Genomic DNA, 18947 nt, shown 5'->3' with positions numbered 1-18947 from the left:
GCTTGAATAGAAAATATGGTCAGTGTTATTCATAGCACTTATCTATTCTAAAAGGAATAACAAATTAGTATGAATCATTAAAATCTTGCCCTTTATTGTGCGTTCTTCAGACCACATTGCAGCCGGTTTGCATGGTAGGTAATCTTTTGTGCATTTCTTCTTATGGTTGTAATTTTGGCTTAAGTTTATTGGGATGCAAATTGTATATATATTGAAGAAGAAATGTAACTTTTATGAAAAGAGATATAGATTTCTCTTTTTACCATCTCAGAATCACTGGTTTACATACAATGAAATCATGACTGTGGAAAGTGTGACACAAGCTGTATCCAACTTAGCGTTACAGTTTGGAGAAGAAGATGCTGATCCAGGTGCAATGGTATGTATGTCAATTATTTGTTAAATGTCCATCATTGACAATTGTATTCTTCAGTTACTAGGTCATTAAATGCCTGATCCTTCTATGATTTCATTCTAGTCAAGGCCATTTGGTGTGGCATTACTCTTTGGAGGAGTCGACGAAAAAGGACCTCAACTGTAAGTTGGGTTTTGTTTCTTCACTCTCGTTATTTATGTGTTTAAATCCAGACTATTTATCACCACTGAATTAGAAGATAGAATACCATAGAGTTTTACATAATCAACTGACAGAACAATCAACCAATGGAACACCTTGCTTTCAGAAGTTGTAGGTATTTCATCACTAGAAGCTTTCAAGAAGAGACTGTTAGAAATGGTATAGGGATGTGCTGGAGAACCTATGCCACATGTGCCAGAAGTGGCATGCAGAGCCATCTCTGGGCACGCCAGCCATCGCCTGTTGCTCTTTCAGGTTCCAGTGCGCACATGTGCACTGGTTAGCTGGTTGCGCGCCTGGGAGCAGTGGAAACCGGAAGAGTAGCTCCCTGGAGTGCATGCGCACGCTGGCTTGTTGGTCTTCACATGCGCATGCGCATTAGAAACTGGAAGACCAGGTGGCCAGCGCACATGCAGGGCTGGGAAGTTAAGCTTCCGGTTCTCCCACACGCACGCATCGGGGAGCTGCTCTTTTGGTTTCCAGCACATACGTGCGCTCCCATTTTGGCACTCGGTGCCAAAAAGATTAGCCACCTCTGGTATAGGGTCTCCTGCTTGAGCAGGAGGTTGCATTAGATGACCTACAAGTTACCTTCCAACTCTGTTATTCTATTCTAAACTAGAAATCAAGGAGAATGTCAGTAGATGAAGACTGGATTGGGTGTATGGATTGTATGAATTAACATACAATCTTTTAGCAACTACCAAACTCTTACGCTAGTATCTATCTCCACTATTAAAGATAGACTGCTCAGAAAAATAAAGGGAACACAAAAATAAGATATCCTAGATCTGAATGAATGAAATATTCTTATTAAATACTTTGTTCATTACATAGTTGAATGTGCTGACAACAAAATCACACAAAAATTATCAATGGAAATCAAATTTAGCAACCCATGGAGGTCTGGATTTGGAGTTATACTCAAAATTAAAGTGGAAAAAACACTACAGGCTGATCCAACTTTGATGTAATGTCCTTAAAACAAGTCAAAATGAGGCTCAGTAGTGTGTGTGGCCTCCACGTGACTGTATGACCTCCCTACAATGCCTGGCCATGCTCCTGATGAGGTGGCAGATGGTCTCCTGAGGGATCTCTTCCCACACCTGGACTAAAGCATCCCCCAACTTGTGGATAGTCTGTGGTACAACGTGGCATTGGTGGATGGAGCGAGACATGATGTCCCAGATGTGCTCAATTGGATTCAGGTCTGGGGAACAGGCGGGCCAGTCCATAGCATTAATGCCTTCGTCTTGCAGGAACTGCTGATACACTCCAGCCACATGAGGTCTAGCATTGTCATGTATTAGGAGGAACCCAGCATATGGTCTCACAAGGCACCAGCATATGGTCTCACAGGGGTCTGAGGATCTCATCTTGATACCTAATGGCAGTCAGGCTACCTCTGGCAAGCACATGGAGGGCTGTGCGGCCCCCTAAAGAAATGCCACCCCACACCATTACTGACCCACTGCCAAACCGGTCATGCTGGAGGATGTTGCAGGCAGCAGAACGTTCTCCATGGCGTCTCCAGACCCTGTCATGTCTGTCACATGTGCTCAGTGTGAACCTGCTTTTCTCAGTGAAGAGCACAGGGCGCCAGTGGCGAATCTGCCAATCTTGGTGTTCTCTGGCAAATGCCAAACGTCCTGCACGGTGTTGGGCTGTAAGCACAACCCCCACCTGTGGACGTTGGGCCCTCATACCACCCTCATGGAGTCTGTTTCTGACAGTTTGAGCAGCCACATGCACATTTGTGGCCTGCTGGAGGTCATTTTGCAGGGCTCTGGCAGTGCTCCTCCTGTCCCTCCTTGCACAAAGGCGGAGGTAGCAGTCCTGATACTGGGTTGTTGCCCTCCTATGGCCGCCTCCATGTCTCCTGATGTACTGGCCTGTCTCCTGGTAGCGCCTCTGTGCTCTGGACACTACGCTGACAGACACAGCAAACCTTCTTGCCACAACTCACATTGATGTGCCATCCTGGATGAGCTGCACTACCTGAGCCACTTGTGTGGGTTGTAGACTCCGTCTCATGCAACCACTAGAGTGACAGCACCACCAGCATTCAAAAGTGACCAAACCATCATCCAGAAAGCATAGGAACTGAGAAGTGGTCTGTGGTCACCACCTGCAGAACCATTCCTTTATTGGGGATGTCTTGCTAACTGCCTATGCTTTCCACCTGTTGTCTCTTCCATTTGCACAACAGCATGTGAAATTGATTGTCGATCAGTGTTGCTGCCTAAGTGGACAGTTTGATTTCACAGAAGTGTGATTGACTTGGAGTTACATTGTGTTGTTTAAGTGTTCCCTTTATTTTTTTGAGCAGTGTACAAAGATACTGGCCAAAAAGCAAAGCTGTTTTGAGGTCTATACATTTTCATAGGGCAGCTGAAGTAGGGGGATCCGGAGAAGGGTTTGGGGGTGCTGCAGACCCCTCCTGGCCGGCAGAACCCCTTTTCCCAGGACGCGTGCAGCGGCGAACCGTAATGGCCGCCACAAAGAAGCTGGCAGCCGGGTAAGAATGCGCAGGAGGAAGTGGAGAAAGTGATTGAGAGGAGAAAGTTTTTCTTGGCTCCTAGGACTCTAAGACATATTTAATAAAATTCCTGAAAAGTATGACTTTCTGAATAATACCTGCCAGAAGAGGAAAAAGCGGCTGCTTGAAGGTGCTGAAAGGATAGCTTTCCCTCTTTTCCTACGGAATAAATAACTGGATATTAAGAAACCTATTTTTAGGTGGAAATTGGTTTTAAGCGATGAGTGGGAAGAGAGAGGATTAAAAGAAAATATTTGTATGCTAAGATTTGTTGGAGCAGATGCCTTAAGGATTTGAAGACTAGAATATATTGTAACAAGACTTTAAACAGATTATGGACTTTCTTTTCTCTTTGATTGATATCACCCCAGAAGGAGAAAGTGAGAACTCTGCCTTGGTTTGGACTGATTGATAACTTTGGGACTGTTCTATCTTTTTTTTTTCTTTTGAATATTCTGGTTGTTGTAAGAAGAAAGAAGGAGAAAAGAAAAGAAAAGATTTATAATGGCTCTTTCTGTTGAGGAACTAAGAAATGGTGTGGAAGAAGCTTTCCTTTTCTTAGAAATGGCGCTACTAATTATCAACAAAAATTACAACAGATGAAGACAGCAGAGGAACAAGAAAGAAAGGAAGGAGCCATCTTTAATGAATCTCAGAATTTGATCCAGAAAAAGGAAGAGAGAAAGAAAAGAAAAGAAGAGAAAAGAAGAAAACTAAAGGATTTAAGGACTTAAGATCTAAAAACATTTAAGAAAGGGAAAAATAAAGTGCAAAACCAATATGATTGTAAACAAAGGGGAAAAGAAATACGACAGAGAAGGGAAGCCGGTAAGGCAGAGGCTAGAAGAAGGGGGGTAGAAAGGTTTGTTGGGAAAAGAAAGAAAGGGAAAAGGTGGAGAAAAGCTACAACGTTTTGAAATTAAATGGAAAAAGGAATTTTTTATGGATAATGGATAAAGTATAATTTAAAAAAAAAAAAAAAGATTTTGCAAGGTACATAAGATGAGATGGTAGTATTGCAATGGTTTAAGAGTTGATAAGAGATTAAAATGTTAAAATGTTTAAAAATGATTGGTTTTAAAACTTAATAATAGGAGAGGTTTAGAATATTGTTTTAATTAAAGAGTTTAATAAAATTATGGTATTGATGTTATTATAAAATTTTTATTATAGTATTTCTTTTTAATATTTGGATTTATTCTCTAATTATGCACTTAATTGTGTTGGATGTATTAGTTAGATAGAATGTACCAAGCAAAATCTGATTGGGTATTAGATATTATTTTAAAGATTAATTTGATTAACTTAGGGGGAGATAGAAAGGCATCATACTCTGATTAATGATTTCAGGAGAAACTGATTTTCTTTTTTTCATAAGGGATGAGACAAAGGGATGATAAAAATGGACAAAAGATACAAATATAATGATTTAAACTAAGATGATTAATTAAGGTAGAATTAAGAAGTGTGAAATATGTGGAGAAGTTAATATAGAAGGCTTAGAATGGTAAATAAAATAAGTAATGATATGTAAGATGAGCATGAATATAATTGAAGTCCATGAAGAGAGAGACACCTGGGTCCAAGTTACTTTCCAAAAAGATATTTTTTTTATGTTTTGTGTGTTGTGTGTATATGTCTTTTTTGGGGGAGAATTGGTAAAAACTTGTAGAAATATAGAATGAGAATAATGGTAACTAAGTCAGAAAGAAACAGATGAAATAATAATAATGATATTGAATAAGAGTAAAGAGAAGTAAAGAGAAATTGAATAAGAGGTTTTGGTATATTATATGGAAATGGTTTAAAACAGAATCATAATTTATCTGACTTGTTAAATTTACAAGGGAAAAAGGTTTAAACATGTAATGAATAATGATAATTTGTGTGTTTTAAAAAATTAATAAAACTTGTTTTAAAAAAAATAATAATAATTATAATCCAAAGATTTTTCAATGTTTGCAAGGACACATAGGTGTAAAAATATGATAAATTTTATTTTGATATGAGGACACAAACACCTTGTATCTATCATTAAGGTTGAAAAACAAGAAATTCAATGGTTCTTCTAGTAGATACATGCTCAAAAGCAGTTTGAATGGCACTTTATACAGAATATGACTTCGGTAGGAGTATAAAATCTCTGATAATGCAAAATTCAATGAAAATAAAGAGGAGTAAGTTTCCATTATTGTTATTGGGTGTTTTCAGAAGAACTGGCAGACTCCAAGGTAATCTAATATCTGTGATCTTCTGAGGCATTCCTTAGATAATGTTTAAGACAGTGTAGTCCTTGTAACTAGAAACACTTCAGAGTTCCAAGCACATTTTAAAGGAGAAAGTTGTCCTAAATTTTATAGTGGAAGCAGCTCAGTTATGAGTGCAAGAAAGGCTTGAAAATGAGGAAGGGAATTGCCATTTCCAAAAGGAGGTGGGAAAAAATCATCCTAAATTGCAAAACAACATTAAGCTTATGTCTGCAGATTTTTTTAAATAATTGTAATCATTAACCAGCAAATCTCACTTATACAAACAAAATATGTTTGATGGACAGCACACTCTAGGATGGTGTACATTGCATTTTAATAAACTCAGATTTTCTTTCATCTTTAGGCTGTCTTTTTTTCCCTCTCTTCAATTTCCTTTTCAGTAATTGAATACAGTTTCATGATAAGAGGAAGTGATAGAGTTGACACTAACTATTTAACAACAAAATGTTCTTTACTAAAATAATCATATGAGAAATGGTACTTATCACCATTAAGGTATATTTTAAAGAACATGAACTGTTCTCGTTTGTAAAATATTTTATCAGTTGCTGAAATTTATTAAATGGCTGCAACAAAATAAGGTAATTTATTTTAATTCTGAACCATCTCCAAATATATTTTTTTACCATTGTATTTCTATAATGAGAACTCAGTTATGACTGTAGAGATTTTGGTTCACACAATTATATTACTGCCTTCTGTGCCTTCATATTTATTCACTTAATTTAATGTGCTTGTGGACCAGTGATTGAGCTGCTAGATAAATATTCAGCAACCTGATTTTCAATAGATAACTTTGATAAAATCATAGTTTTTAGAATTATGGGTGTACAAGCAATTGCAAGAACTGAAATCCTAAAGAAAGATTCAAAAATCTGAAACCCGCAAAAAATAGCAAGGAGATTAAATTCATAGGACTCTTCCAGAAGAAGGAAAGGGCAGTGATACTTATTTACACTATATGCTTGGTTAAAAGGGGGGGGAGTTTGCTATATAAAAGTGTAAAACTAATTTCTGCAGCACAATCTTAGCCATTTTAATAAATGAAAGAGCAAATCTGACTTCAATCTTTTTTTTTTAGAAAACAAGTAGAAATTGATTTGATTTGATTGAGTGTGAGAGAAAGAGGGAGAGACTTAGAGGGAGGGAGAAGAATTTAATACAGGTGATTTTTTTGTGGCTATTAAAAGAACAAAAACCATCCTAAAGTTTATTTGAATCCAAAGTGTCCTTTTTTATTGAAGGTGTTTCTTCTCATCTGGCTGTGTATATGATGCTTTCTTGGCAGGTTCTCCTTTAAAAGAAAGCCAAGCCAGGCAAATCCTATTCACCATGCAATGTTTTCTGGCTCTAAGCCACGTAGTAAAACTGTGGCTATCCCTACTACTTCCCCAAATTTGTTGGATGTAATCATTTGATTAAATACGCACGTATGTACTTACACACAATCTTTTCCCTAGTCAAATATAACTCAGAATAAAACTGCAGACTTTATAAGTGATCTGCATGGCACTTGATGGTTTGTTCATTTTCATATCTTTTTATTTATGCATGTAGATTTCATATGGATCCTTCTGGGACTTTTGTACAGTGCGATGCAAGAGCAATTGGATCAGCTTCAGAAGGTGCACAAAGCTCACTGCAGGAGATTTATCATAAGGTGAAAGTCCATTTTATTTGGCCTTACTCTTTATTGTAGCTTTTTGATGAAAGCAGAGAGATAAAGAAAATAAGTGTGACTTTTATTGTAGCAGTATCCACAAAATCCTGTTGTTTGATTTCTTTTAAAATAGCTGTAAGTTTCATTGTTCTAGACTCACCTGGGTTATCTTCTCATCAATGTATTTTGAGCAATTTAAAAAGTGTCATTACCTATGGCATTTTGAATATTTTCAACATATTTATAGGCTCCAGCTGGTTTTGGATCTGAGAAGTTCACAGGAGTAGAACCTTTTATAGAAATACCATGAAAAGAAATGTTGAGATGTTTTAAATTAAATCTGCTTTCTTGACTAACAAGTCAAATTAATAATTTAATTTCATGCCTAAACAAGAGCTTATATTGTCTTTAAATATATGCTAATTATAATATGTCAATGACTGAAACCTGCAGTTCTCAGCCCTAAGAATATTTTCACAAAGGTGAACTGCATCCAACTGTAGCAACAGATTTCTATGATTACTTTTCCATGGAATAATTTAGATTTATGTACATTCAATTTAGACTAGCATGTGGAGTAAGAACACTGTCCAGTCAGTTTTATGCATGTCATTCTATATAATGGCTTACTTTAGCATTTGTTTAATTTAAGAAAATTATCCAATTAATGTGATAATTACAGCCGCTTGGTGCCTATCTTACCAACCTTAAGTTTCATGATTTCTCTTTACAGTCAATGACACTGAAAGAGGCAATTAAGTCGTCCCTTATAATTCTAAAACAAGTTATGGAAGAAAAGCTGAATGCAACTAACATTGAGGTATATTAATCCATTTATTAAAGGTTTTCCATCAATGTCTATGTTATGTGAATTTCAGCACAGATACTGAAGTAGCTTAGATTTGCTATGGATTGTATATTACTGGTATGTCCCAATTATTTTGGGGTAAAATTGTTGGAGTTAAGTTGCACATTTGGCTCTGATGTTTCAGGGTTGATATTCCCGAGATTAGAGTGTTGAGATCTTTGTAATGAAATAGTGATCCATATACTTCTTAACATCTGCATGCCAATTCTTTACTGCCATAGTAGCAAAAATTAATGTAATGTGAATAGATTGAGCCCTTAAAATCTTAAAAACTAACACTAGTGGACTCAAGTTCCATCTAATTCAATGTTCTACTAACTAGACAATTAGATAGGAATGTGGACAGCTACCTAACTTAAAAACAGAAAACTTTCTGTTCTCCTACAGCTGGGATTCACAGATGTATTGCTTTGATATCAGAAATGCCATATAATTGTTTTTGATGATTTAAGGTTGAGGTTATCCAAATATGGCCAGGGTGAGAAACTCAGGAGCTAGAATATATTGAAGGCTTGGAACAGAATCTAGTGACTTTATGTGATCTTTTAAAAAAGCATACCAGATCTCATTCAAACTTGGATAGTAGATCAGTAGGAAGTGCCAGGGCTGATGGTTAAATTGGGAAGTCAATCTTCCCAAAGAATATATTGGAAAGCCACTTTAATAAAGCTGCCAAGTAGTTTTATTGCAGTGCTTTTTAGGAAATTGAATGTGTGCATTGTTGAATGCAGCCACTGAGGGTAGCCTTAAGACTAACAGAAATTGTTGAGTGAATTGCATAAAGGTACCAGGAACTCACTAAAGCAGAGGAAGTTAAGAACTAAAATGTTGGATTTACATTGCATAGCATAAGGTTAACATAATGGTCTCTCTCCAAAACAGGAATGTGTGTTTTAATATAACACAACAGATGGAATATTTGGGCTATAGGGGATTCCTACTGGTGGATTCTTGCTAGGCACCCAAATCTTCTCAGTAGTATACCTTCTACCACCTCCACTCCGCCCCGCTCCCCTCATTATCTGTATATTGGCTTGTTTCTTGCCATGAAGATCTTTAAACATTAGATTACCAATGCATTCCCATCAACCTGCTGCTCAGTGCCTGGTCTGCTAGTTCTTTCTCTTCCATTCCTCATCTTCCCTCAGTCACTAATGCTGACATTGCTGCATGCATTTGCAAAAGATAAATGAAACACACACACACACACACACACTGCACTGACAACCCTCCACATACACTTCCCAATCTACCCAGCATATTTTCTTTCCTCCCTCTTGCCTTTTCTCAGTCAGTACACTATTATAGTGTCAAGGCCTGTTCCATACCAAGATGGCCTCAGCAGTAAAGAACAATCTCCCAGTGCAATTTATTTCACTAGCCTGGTGCTTTCCAATCTTCCCAGTGCCTTCCCTCCCTCGTCTTATATCAGCTGATGATGACTGCATTGCCAAGTATACCCTTTAGCTCCCACTGTTACTTACCATTCAATTCTTCCCAGAGGAATTGTATTTTGGTTACTTTCCACAACAAATGGCCCCTGTGCTTATTCCATATATATCATATGGAACCATATATCTGAAACATGGATATTTTGGTTTATGCAGACTATCACAAATCAGCTTGTTTGGGGCAGCAAGAGCTTGTGCAGCGAATATACTGCTGCATAGCCCTACGTTTCTTCTGTGTTTTATGGAGCAAAAAGAAACATGTATGGACCAGACTCAAGTTTTGATGGAGCAGTGTGGATAAAAATACTTGTTTAACCTAAAGGAGCTAAACTTAAGCAAAGGTGGTAGAGCTTTTGTAATTTCTTCTTTTCTCCAAAGAACTAGAGCATGCTAGAAATGACTTTGTTCTTAGAAATGTATTAGGATGGAAAGATCTACAAGCCAAAAGTGTTCAGACAGTCAAACAGTAGTATCTGTTTCATGGGCAGTAATCAATCTTCTGTATGTCAAGGGCTGCTACTTTCTAATGTGAATAAGTATTTATAGCTTGCCTTTGCTGTCCTTGCAGCTTGCAACAGTGCAACCAGGGAAGAAGTTCCACATGTACACAAAAGAAGAACTTGAAGATGTCATCAAAGATATTTGATGAGAGGAGGAACTCTCTCAGCTGCCTCATTCCCTGACCACAGCAAACTGAATTTTCAGTTGTTTTCCAGTGCCCGTAACTTTATTTCAGCAGCACGTATGCCTGCTCTTAAAGGCGCAAAGATTTTTTTACAGTTTCTGTACATAAAGATCTTCAACAAGAGGAAACTAGAATAAATCATTTTGTTATTCTTACGTCACTAATTCTTTGATAAAGTTCTGCGGTGGGAGGTGTGCTTAAAATTAGTAGTGTTAGGGTAGATGCATCTTCAAATGTTTTCTTCCTCATACACCAAATTTGGCTTTCTCAGAGATGCATACAAGAGGATGGGAATGCAGGTAGTCCTTGATTGACAACAGTTCATTTAGTGATCATTCGACTTTGAATATAACCTGAAAAAAAAGTGACTTATGACCGTTTTTCACAGCTACATCCCCATGGTCATGTGATCAAAATTCAGAAGGTTGGCAATTGGTTCATACATATGACCATTGCTGTGTCCCAAGGTCACTTGATCCCCTTTTGCGACCTTCTGACAAAGTCAATGGGAAAGCCAGATACACTTAACAATGGGGTTACTAACTTATTAACTGCAGTGATTCACTTAACAACTGTGGCAAGAAAGGTCGTAAATGAGACAAAACTCAATAAATGTCTCACAACAGAAATTTTGGGCTCAATTGTCATATGTCAAGGACTACCTGTAATTGCCTCTCTCTTCCACACACAAATATATTTTCAGCACTTTCTTATTCGGTACAGATAGTCCTCGACTTACAACAGTTTATTTAGTGGCCATTTGAAATTACAATGGCACAGAAAAAAAGTGACATAATGACAGTTTTTCACACTTATGACCATTGCAGCATCCCCATGGTCACGGAATCAAAATTCAGGCGCTTGGCCACTGACTCATATTTATGATGGTTGCAATGTCATGTGATCGATCACCTTTTTTATCCTGACAAGCAGTCAGTGGAGAAAGCCAGATTCATTTAATAACTCTGTTACTAACTTAACAATTGCAGTGACTCACTCAACAATTGTGGCAAGAAAGGTTGTAAAATGGGGCAAAACTGACTTAACAAAATGTCTCACTTAGCAATAGAAATTTTAGGCTCAATTGTGATAAGTCAAGGACTAACCGTATTTGATGTTTTAATAGGAGAAATCTTAAAGCTCCACCTGGTTGCAGGCTTTAACTCTTTTTTTAAGTACAAAATGCACTTTGATCCTAGTCACAGGGTCCACATTGCTGGTTGGGGAAGGCTGAATAGAAATACAGTCATTGGGATTAAAGAGGCAGTTGAGCAATAAATCATTAAAAAAGAGAAAAAGGATCCCTTGGGACAATATTTCAGGCCTTTATAGTCTCCTTTTCAAACTGAAAGATTCCCTCTCAAAATTCAGTACAGCTTAAACCACTGTACATACAGTGATAATTACTGTACATTACTTCCCTTAGTTATCTAACTGCTGGTATCTGGTGTCTTTCTAATATTACCAGTAGGCTAAACTTTCTTCCTTTTCTGGATGGCATGAGAGTAACCAAACTCCCAGACATGTGGCCTTCAAAAGTCATTCCTGGAGCTCCCATTTTTAGCCTTTTAAATTACCTAGCTCCCTCATGTGGAACATGAGATAAATCAGGCAGTATATTTAAGCAAATGAATCAGTTCTAATTACCTCCTTCACATGTAATGATTTGTAAATCAGTTATTTACAACAAAATAAACTCCCAAATAAAATATAGAGGAAAAATATGTTAAAAAAGAAAAAAAAGATTGAATTTCTTAACAATTTTTCTCTCTGTATATATATTTAGAGGCAGATGTGTGATATGGGATGTGATGAGGGTTAGAAATAATGTATAGACATTAGATGGGGTTTCGAAGTGATTGGCTTCCAGAAGTAACTTGGGGCAGCAGGGGAAGAAAGCTCCATTTGCATCTCTCCAGGCAAATGGACAGAAGGTACAATGGATTTATTGAATTTATATTGCCACCTATTCACCCATGGCGAATTTGCACTGTTTCCAACCAAGCAGGTGGCAAGCAACAGAATCTGGCAGCATTGCAGATCAGTTGTGCTTGACTCAGCTGCTTGGCAGGGCAAGATGAAATCAAGGAGCACATCCATTACAGAAGTAGTGGATACAGAGGAACAGCTCTGTTCTCATCCTGGGATGGAGTAGAAACCAATCCACTCCGCATAAAGAGATGGCAGTGGCTATGGTAACCAGGCAGCGGGAGTCCTTGGTGTAATGAAGAACCTGGATATCCAATGGGTGACAACAATGAGAGTGGGAATAAGTTGGTATTCTTACAAGAGGATCTTACAAGAATCCTCTGGCTGCATCCTGACTGACTACGTGCTACATTGGCCATTTTGATGCCCACCCCCCAATTTTTTCCCCCTCAAACTGGATTGAAATTAGCCTTGTAGTTGGTAGACCAGAGCAGATTTCAAAAGATTTAACCGGGGGATTACATTGTGAATGTTGGTGCTATGAGAGGAGAGATCTGGACTGGTTAGGGGTTGGGGGAAGAGTTTGGTTTGGAGACTAGGCAAATTGAGGCTGGGTTTGTTCACCCTTAAGCGAGAGACACAGGAAGGAGAATATTGACTGCTACTCTTGCCAGTATATGCTTTCTTCCTCCTGCTTGAAAATTGAGGTGGGGGAGGTGTGTGAGATTAGAGTGGATCGGAGGAGTAATCGAGTGAATGATGAGCATCAGATGTCTTGTCCAGGGTTTAGTTATTGAATGTAAAATAAAAGTGTCAGTATCTGGGCAGAGCTTATTTGCTCTATGTATTGATGGATGAGTCCCTTTGGCTTTGAATGAGGTCAAAGCTAGGGTGTGTGGGTGGAGGGAATAGAACGAGGATTGACATTTTTGAACTTCGTGTAGGAGAAGACTCTTGAGAATACTATGAACAAAAATCCCCAAATTTTCACTTGAGGAACAAATGACCAGGTTTAAAGTATTCTACTTCATATACATTGTGCAAAGGTTTAGTTCTTTTGAGAAGGCTCTAACCTTGGAAAGGATGGAAGGAAAGAGAAGAAGGGGTTGACGGGGTAGATGAATTCATAGCTCACTTAAAGAGTTGACATCCATTTAATGGCACATAATATGTGCAGGAATTATTTCTCTTATTTCAGTTGTATTTACCTGGGAGGCACTTGCTATTAGTCACCCAAAGATCATATGGCTCTTATTTTGACTCCTTATGTTATACCTGCCTTTTTTTTTTTTTTAACTGAGCCTCCCTTAATGGTCATTTTTTATGTTCTGAGATTATTTAGAGAAGAAACATGATTACAACTATAGACTGTTTACGCTCCTTCGGGGAAACTTCATTTTTCATATGTTTTGCGAACAAGATCTCTGAACTTATATCCTCACTTTGTATGCAAGGTATAAGGCCAAGAAAGGTAAGAATGGAACATAGGTGCATACTACGAACTGCCCAAATCAAGGGGGAAGTAAGATATTGTATCATATCCGTTGCTAGAACTCAGATTTGATTTTTAGGATAATGATCTAGATTCAGAAGATGAAAAGGTGATTCAGAGCATACCGAGACACATAGCATATATTGGCAACTCTTTAAAACCCAGTAAAATTCAAGGTTAACTTAAGGAAGTGTTGACAGGTCTGGTGTGCGTGCCCACATTGTACAGTACAAACCTTTTATTTTGCTGTGAAATACAAGAATGAAATAATAAACATTCTTGCCATATGTTGCCAATACAAACTGAAACAGGTGTTTTTTAAAAAGGTGTGAAGTGGAAACAGCAACTGAATGTTTACAATTGTATAGATCTGGAAACCTTATGTACCAAACAGAAGGAACAATTAATATTCTGTTCTCTGATGTGGAAAGTATCCCATGTGGAATGTGTCGAGGTTATATAACATTCTGGATGGACATGAAAGATGCTTTTATTGAAAGCCGAGTTGTCTTCACTGGCTGAGAATTATAGAGCGCTTCAAGGTGTCCAGTGAACATGCTAGTAAATGACAGCTGGTTACCCAGTTCTGTAATCTATATTTCTTCACTGAATTTAAGGTGACTGCTACTTTGGTAGTGAATGAGGATTTTAAGAACAGATATATAATTATATATTAAGCATATTAATATTGATTTATATAAATATTTATTAATCATGTTCTGATGACACTGGACAAATTTTCTTTAGTGTTGACGAAAGGAACCAAAGGATTAGCCCGTATTTGATAGTATGCACTGAATACTCAGAAAATATTTTAATTCTGCCAGATTTTCCTAAATATTTCTGTTTGACTTGGCTGTGACGGCAGGATGAGTGCTTGTGGCCAGCGGCCCTGAGAAGTTAACTTTTTGACTTGAAGGCATAGCCCAGGCAAATGACTTTTTTAAGGCAAAATATTTGAAGACTTCTGAAACTCTTCTGGCCAAATCATGGGTATAAAAGTTAACTTCGAACAAAATTATCCAATAGGGTTTTCACCTTATACTAAATACATCTTCCAGTATGAGGAAGGGAGGAAAATATATGAATCAGGTAAGTACATGAATAGCAACTCCAGTTCCCCAGATTGAGAACTTGGATTAACCAGTCCATAGTCAAATGAAAAGGGGATATTCTGTTGCTTGCAATTGCTCAGGCCTTAGTCACTTCCTGATTGGATTACAGGTAGTCCTCAATTTACAATAATTTATTTAGTGACTATTCAAAGTTGCAACAGCACTAGAAAAAGTGACTTATGATTGTTTTTTTTCCACAATTATGAACATTACAGCATCCCCATGGTCATGTGATCAAAATTCAGATGCTTTGCAATATTTTTGATGATTGCATTTATGTCTTGGGATCACCTTTTGCAAACCTTCTGACTAGCAAGATCAACTGGAAAGCTAGATTCATTTAACAATGGAGTTATTAACTTAACAACTGCAGTGATTAACAACAGTTGCAGGTAAGGTCATAAAATATGTAAGATAGCTTAACAGGATATGATGTCTCCAAATAGTTTTTGCTTTGCCCAATTACTCAGGTTACTCATATTCATTGATTTATATGACCCTGCTAGATCCTCCTAACTGGAATGTATCTGTTATTAAAATCATGAAGGAATCCTTGTGATTTTAGGGCTAAAGTCCTAAATGGATTTTCTATAGCCAGGGGGGAGGGGAGTGGATCAAACTTGATTTTATTGAGGGTCGCATCAGGCTTGTGTTTGACCTTGTGGGGGAGGGATGCGATGGCCAACCCGTCACTCATGTCAGGAGTGCCTGTAGTGGCTACCAAGCTCCATTTTCAGCTGCCACAGCCTTCTGCAACCCTCTGCCAGTGAAAACGGAGCTCTCCCAAAAACATGCGGCTCTCCCGAGCTCCATTTTCACTGCCAGAAGCATTGCAGGCCGGTCCTTCACCATTTCCATAGCAGCCCTGCGGGTCAGATCTAAGTACCTCATGGGTCAGATCCAGCCCCGGGCCTTGAGTTTGACACCCCTGGTCAGTGGTGGAATTCAATTTTTTTTAACTACCGGTTCTGTGGGCATGGCTTGGTGGGCGTGGCAGAGGAAGGATACTATACAATCTCCAGTCAGAGGTGGTATTTGCCGATTCTCAGAACTACTCAAAATTTCCACTACTGGTTCTCCAGAACTGGTCAGAACTTGCTGAATACCACCTTTGCCCCTGATCTATAGTAACCTGTTGCAGCTGTAGCAACTGAGCTTTGCTATTTGAGAGACTGGGGTTCTGCAATCATGAGCTCTCACACAACTCTGAAGCTTTGAACTAGCTGGGCCTCTTAGCATAAGGGTAAGAAACCTGTAGTATTCAAATCCCTGTTTTGTGGTGATTAGCATCCCCCTTCATTGCTCACTCCTACGATAACAGTTAAAGACCTCTTGAAAGTGAAGTTATCAAGGTTGAGAAAAAGATTTTATAAGCCAAGGGGTAAAAAGAAGAGGGATTTGTAGTGGAGATACCTCTGTTGCAAGGGAGATATCCATTGGATGGTGTAGATAGGCTTTTTCTAAGATATATGCTGTGAATGTATTTGGGTAGAGAATAGCTTGCGAGTTATTTGATGTGAAGTGGTGTTTTTCAACCCTGACATCTTAAAAGTTGCCAAGGTTGAGAAACACTGCTTTAAAATATTAAGTCTGCTTTGGATAATTTCTCTGTGTTCTAGGTCAGCAAATGATTAGATTAGTATTTTCCTTCTCTGTCTGGGATGGACTACATTACCTGAACTGAGTGTTACAAGTTACAACCACAGAGCAGTTACTGATGTTTCCAAAACAAAACAAAAAATTGAAATATTTTTTTCTATTAATTGATGCATGCCACCTCCTAGATTATTGTCCCACTTTCTCCTTAAATAAGGGTCAACGGGAAAGGAGAGGAAGACACTATTCTTTTTTACGAAGTTATCCAGCAAATGGTCAATATCAAAAGTTGGTTAATTTTCACCGGCCTACCTTTTAAACTAATTATAATTCAATATGTTGACTTCTTAAAAACCTGACTTCTTAAAAACAGTCCAGAAAAAGTAGAAGTTGCAGCATGAAATACAAACCTTTAGGCAGGATAAGATATTCCCCAAAGACTTCAAAATCTGGTTTGTTTAATCCCCCCCCCCCCAGCCATTTTAAAGCTTAAGGGCTGCATCAGTTGCTGTTTGCTACCATCTGGTGGCGTGTTGGTAAAATAGTTATTATAGTTATGCTGTATGCCCTCGTCTAGAAATACTCAAACTTTCTAGGTACTGTGTTTGGTGTCCATTCAATAGGTCTGGGAATTACTTAAGGCCAGCTATCCATATCCTGAAGCACAGACCACATGAAGGGAGACCTTATTCTAGAAAAAAAAAAAAAAGATAATTAAAATACATCTGCGCAAGTTTGGTCTAGTGACTAAGGCATCAGGCTGGAACCTAGAAGACTGTGAGTTCTAATCCTGCATCAGGCATGAAGTCCACTGGGTGACCTTGGGCCAGGCACTTTCAGAGCTCTAGGAAGGAGGCAATGACAAACTACTTCTATAATCTTGCCATGAAAACTGCAGTGACTAGTCTGGACATCACCAAGACTAAAGCACTGATTGCAAGGCATTGCATGATTGCATTGAAAAAAATGAAAAAAAGCAAAATTGTCTTTTAGTTTCTTACTCCTTAACACATTTAGGCCATTTGCCTAAAATCTGGGTACAGTCATTAGAAGCAAGGAGGTTCTGATGATCAATTGGAACATGGTATGAAACCGTTTTAGGTATACAATTATGCTTTAGTGCTCTTAAACTTTGAATAAAAGTGGGCAACTTTTTGCCAGTCAAACATTATGTTACAAGGAGGATAAGATCTAATGCCATCCAAGTGATAACAGATGGAGTTTTAGAGAGCTGGGGGGTGGGGGATACTCTTTAATTATGCATAGAAGAAACTAGGATGCTTCTACATTCTTTTTATGTAAAATTGGTAGGCTATTGAATGCCACTTCTTAATATAATGAAAAATCCATGAAGGATATATTATTACTAACCTTTGGGAGCATGTTCCAAAATCTGGTGCTCTGGGATTACTTCCAGAAGTCAGGAGTTATAATGAGCAATAAATAGAAAAGTTGCCTGAGCATTCTTGGAATTCTGGGAGTTGAAGTTCATATCCACCGAAAAACATCCTATTGGAGAATAAAGCATAAGTTAAATAAGGAACCTGGGCAAAAAGGGACCTACTCTCCATTCTACAATGGGACTGTGTGTTTGGGAAATGCAGTAAAGGATGGGACTGGTTCTTCGAGAAAACAAAAAGTTTCCTTTTTCACAAATAGTTCCCCCCCCCCGCCCCTTTCTTGGTTTGCACAAAAAGAATCCTCCAGGCACTTAAGACAAAGGCTTTTTTATATTTTGCTTTGAGCACAGTTGTTAGTACCAGCTACAGTGTGATGGTCTCATGATTTCTCTAAAGGCCTTCTTTCGTAGTTTAATTTATGAAGTAACTTTTGTTGATGGAAGTCACCCAAAATGTAAGATCTTTAGTAAGTAAGGTCTTAGTCCAGGAGATAGGATAAATTAAATAAATATCTCCGTTATCTTAGCTTTAGGACTCAATAATCTTCTTCACTTCAAATACATTTTGTGCGAGGCTATGGTACTTCTTACGTTCTTATGCCTGTTGACCATTTCAGGAACATTAGACTTTGTGATACTTCTAGTGGATCAAATTATGTATCCCATCAAAATGCTTCGTGGTTCAATGAAATTGTTCTTTCTTTTTCTAACCCAAATACTGATTACTTAGCTGTTTCATTTATTACTCAGTAATAGGTATATTACTTCCTGTACCTACTGGATCCATATTGTGCTAATATGTTCTAATAGAACAGAGATGTTTTTAAAAAAAGGATATGGGGCTTCTTTTTCACAGTTTATTTACTGAGCTGAATATTGGTCATCAAAGTAGATGATGAAATAATAGTTAGGATTTTACATTGCACTGCATTGTTCACTGAACTTTGTTCATTGAACAATTTCCTGGTTTAGCACATAAACATAAATTATGGTTTATGAGCTTCAGATTGTAATTTAATCAGTAAAAAAGGTTTATAAACTTAGCATAACATAAAACATGCTAAGGCCAAAATAAATGAACGAACCTCGGCCATTATTTGTCAATCTTTTCAATATTTTATTTCCTATAGAAATTTAAAGAGTGTTTAACTATATAAAAACTAATGTCTCTTTATTTATTTATTTATTATATTATATTATTTATTTATTTATTTATTTTATTGGACATGCACATTTCATAATTCAAAAGTTTTTTTTCTTGATTTCTGTTTTATACAAATAATTTCAATTTCTATCTGGCAGATGATCACTGCTTTAGTCAATGTTCATCTGGAACATGGCATGGAAAAATTAGAGTTTTGTTTAC

General features: G+C 37.7%; 1 protein-coding gene and 1 long non-coding RNA gene across 4 annotated transcripts in view; one reads left to right on the top strand and one right to left on the bottom strand.

Annotated features, from left to right (window-relative positions):
- Window positions 1-10205, top strand: part of PSMA5 (proteasome 20S subunit alpha 5) — a 33521-nt gene extending 23316 nt beyond the window's left edge. For both annotated transcript variants that reach the window (XM_087959962.1, XM_026677896.2), the window contains exons 5-9: window positions 272-379; window positions 479-537; window positions 6944-7046; window positions 7780-7866; window positions 9934-10205. In XM_087959962.1, the coding sequence (XP_087816088.1) occupies window positions 272-379; window positions 479-537; window positions 6944-7046; window positions 7780-7866; window positions 9934-10011 (435 nt within the window). In that variant the 3' untranslated portion in view covers window positions 10012-10205. The remainder of the gene's footprint in view (window positions 1-271; window positions 380-478; window positions 538-6943; window positions 7047-7779; window positions 7867-9933) is intronic.
- LOC148131189 (uncharacterized) overlaps window positions 1-18947 on the bottom strand; it is a 29398-nt gene that overhangs the window by 5009 nt on the left and 5442 nt on the right. For both annotated transcript variants that reach the window (XR_015748549.1, XR_015748550.1), the window contains exon 2: window positions 17554-17691. This is a non-coding gene — a long non-coding RNA (uncharacterized LOC148131189). The remainder of the gene's footprint in view (window positions 1-17553; window positions 17692-18947) is intronic.

The sequence above is a fragment of the Notechis scutatus genome, chromosome 3 (assembly GCF_049901735.1).
Source record: "Notechis scutatus isolate UNSWTSFEM ecotype Mainland chromosome 3, rNotScu1.2, whole genome shotgun sequence".
Lineage (NCBI taxonomy): Eukaryota > Metazoa > Chordata > Lepidosauria > Squamata > Elapidae > Notechis > Notechis scutatus.
This window is presented reverse-complemented; position numbering and strand designations above follow the sequence as displayed.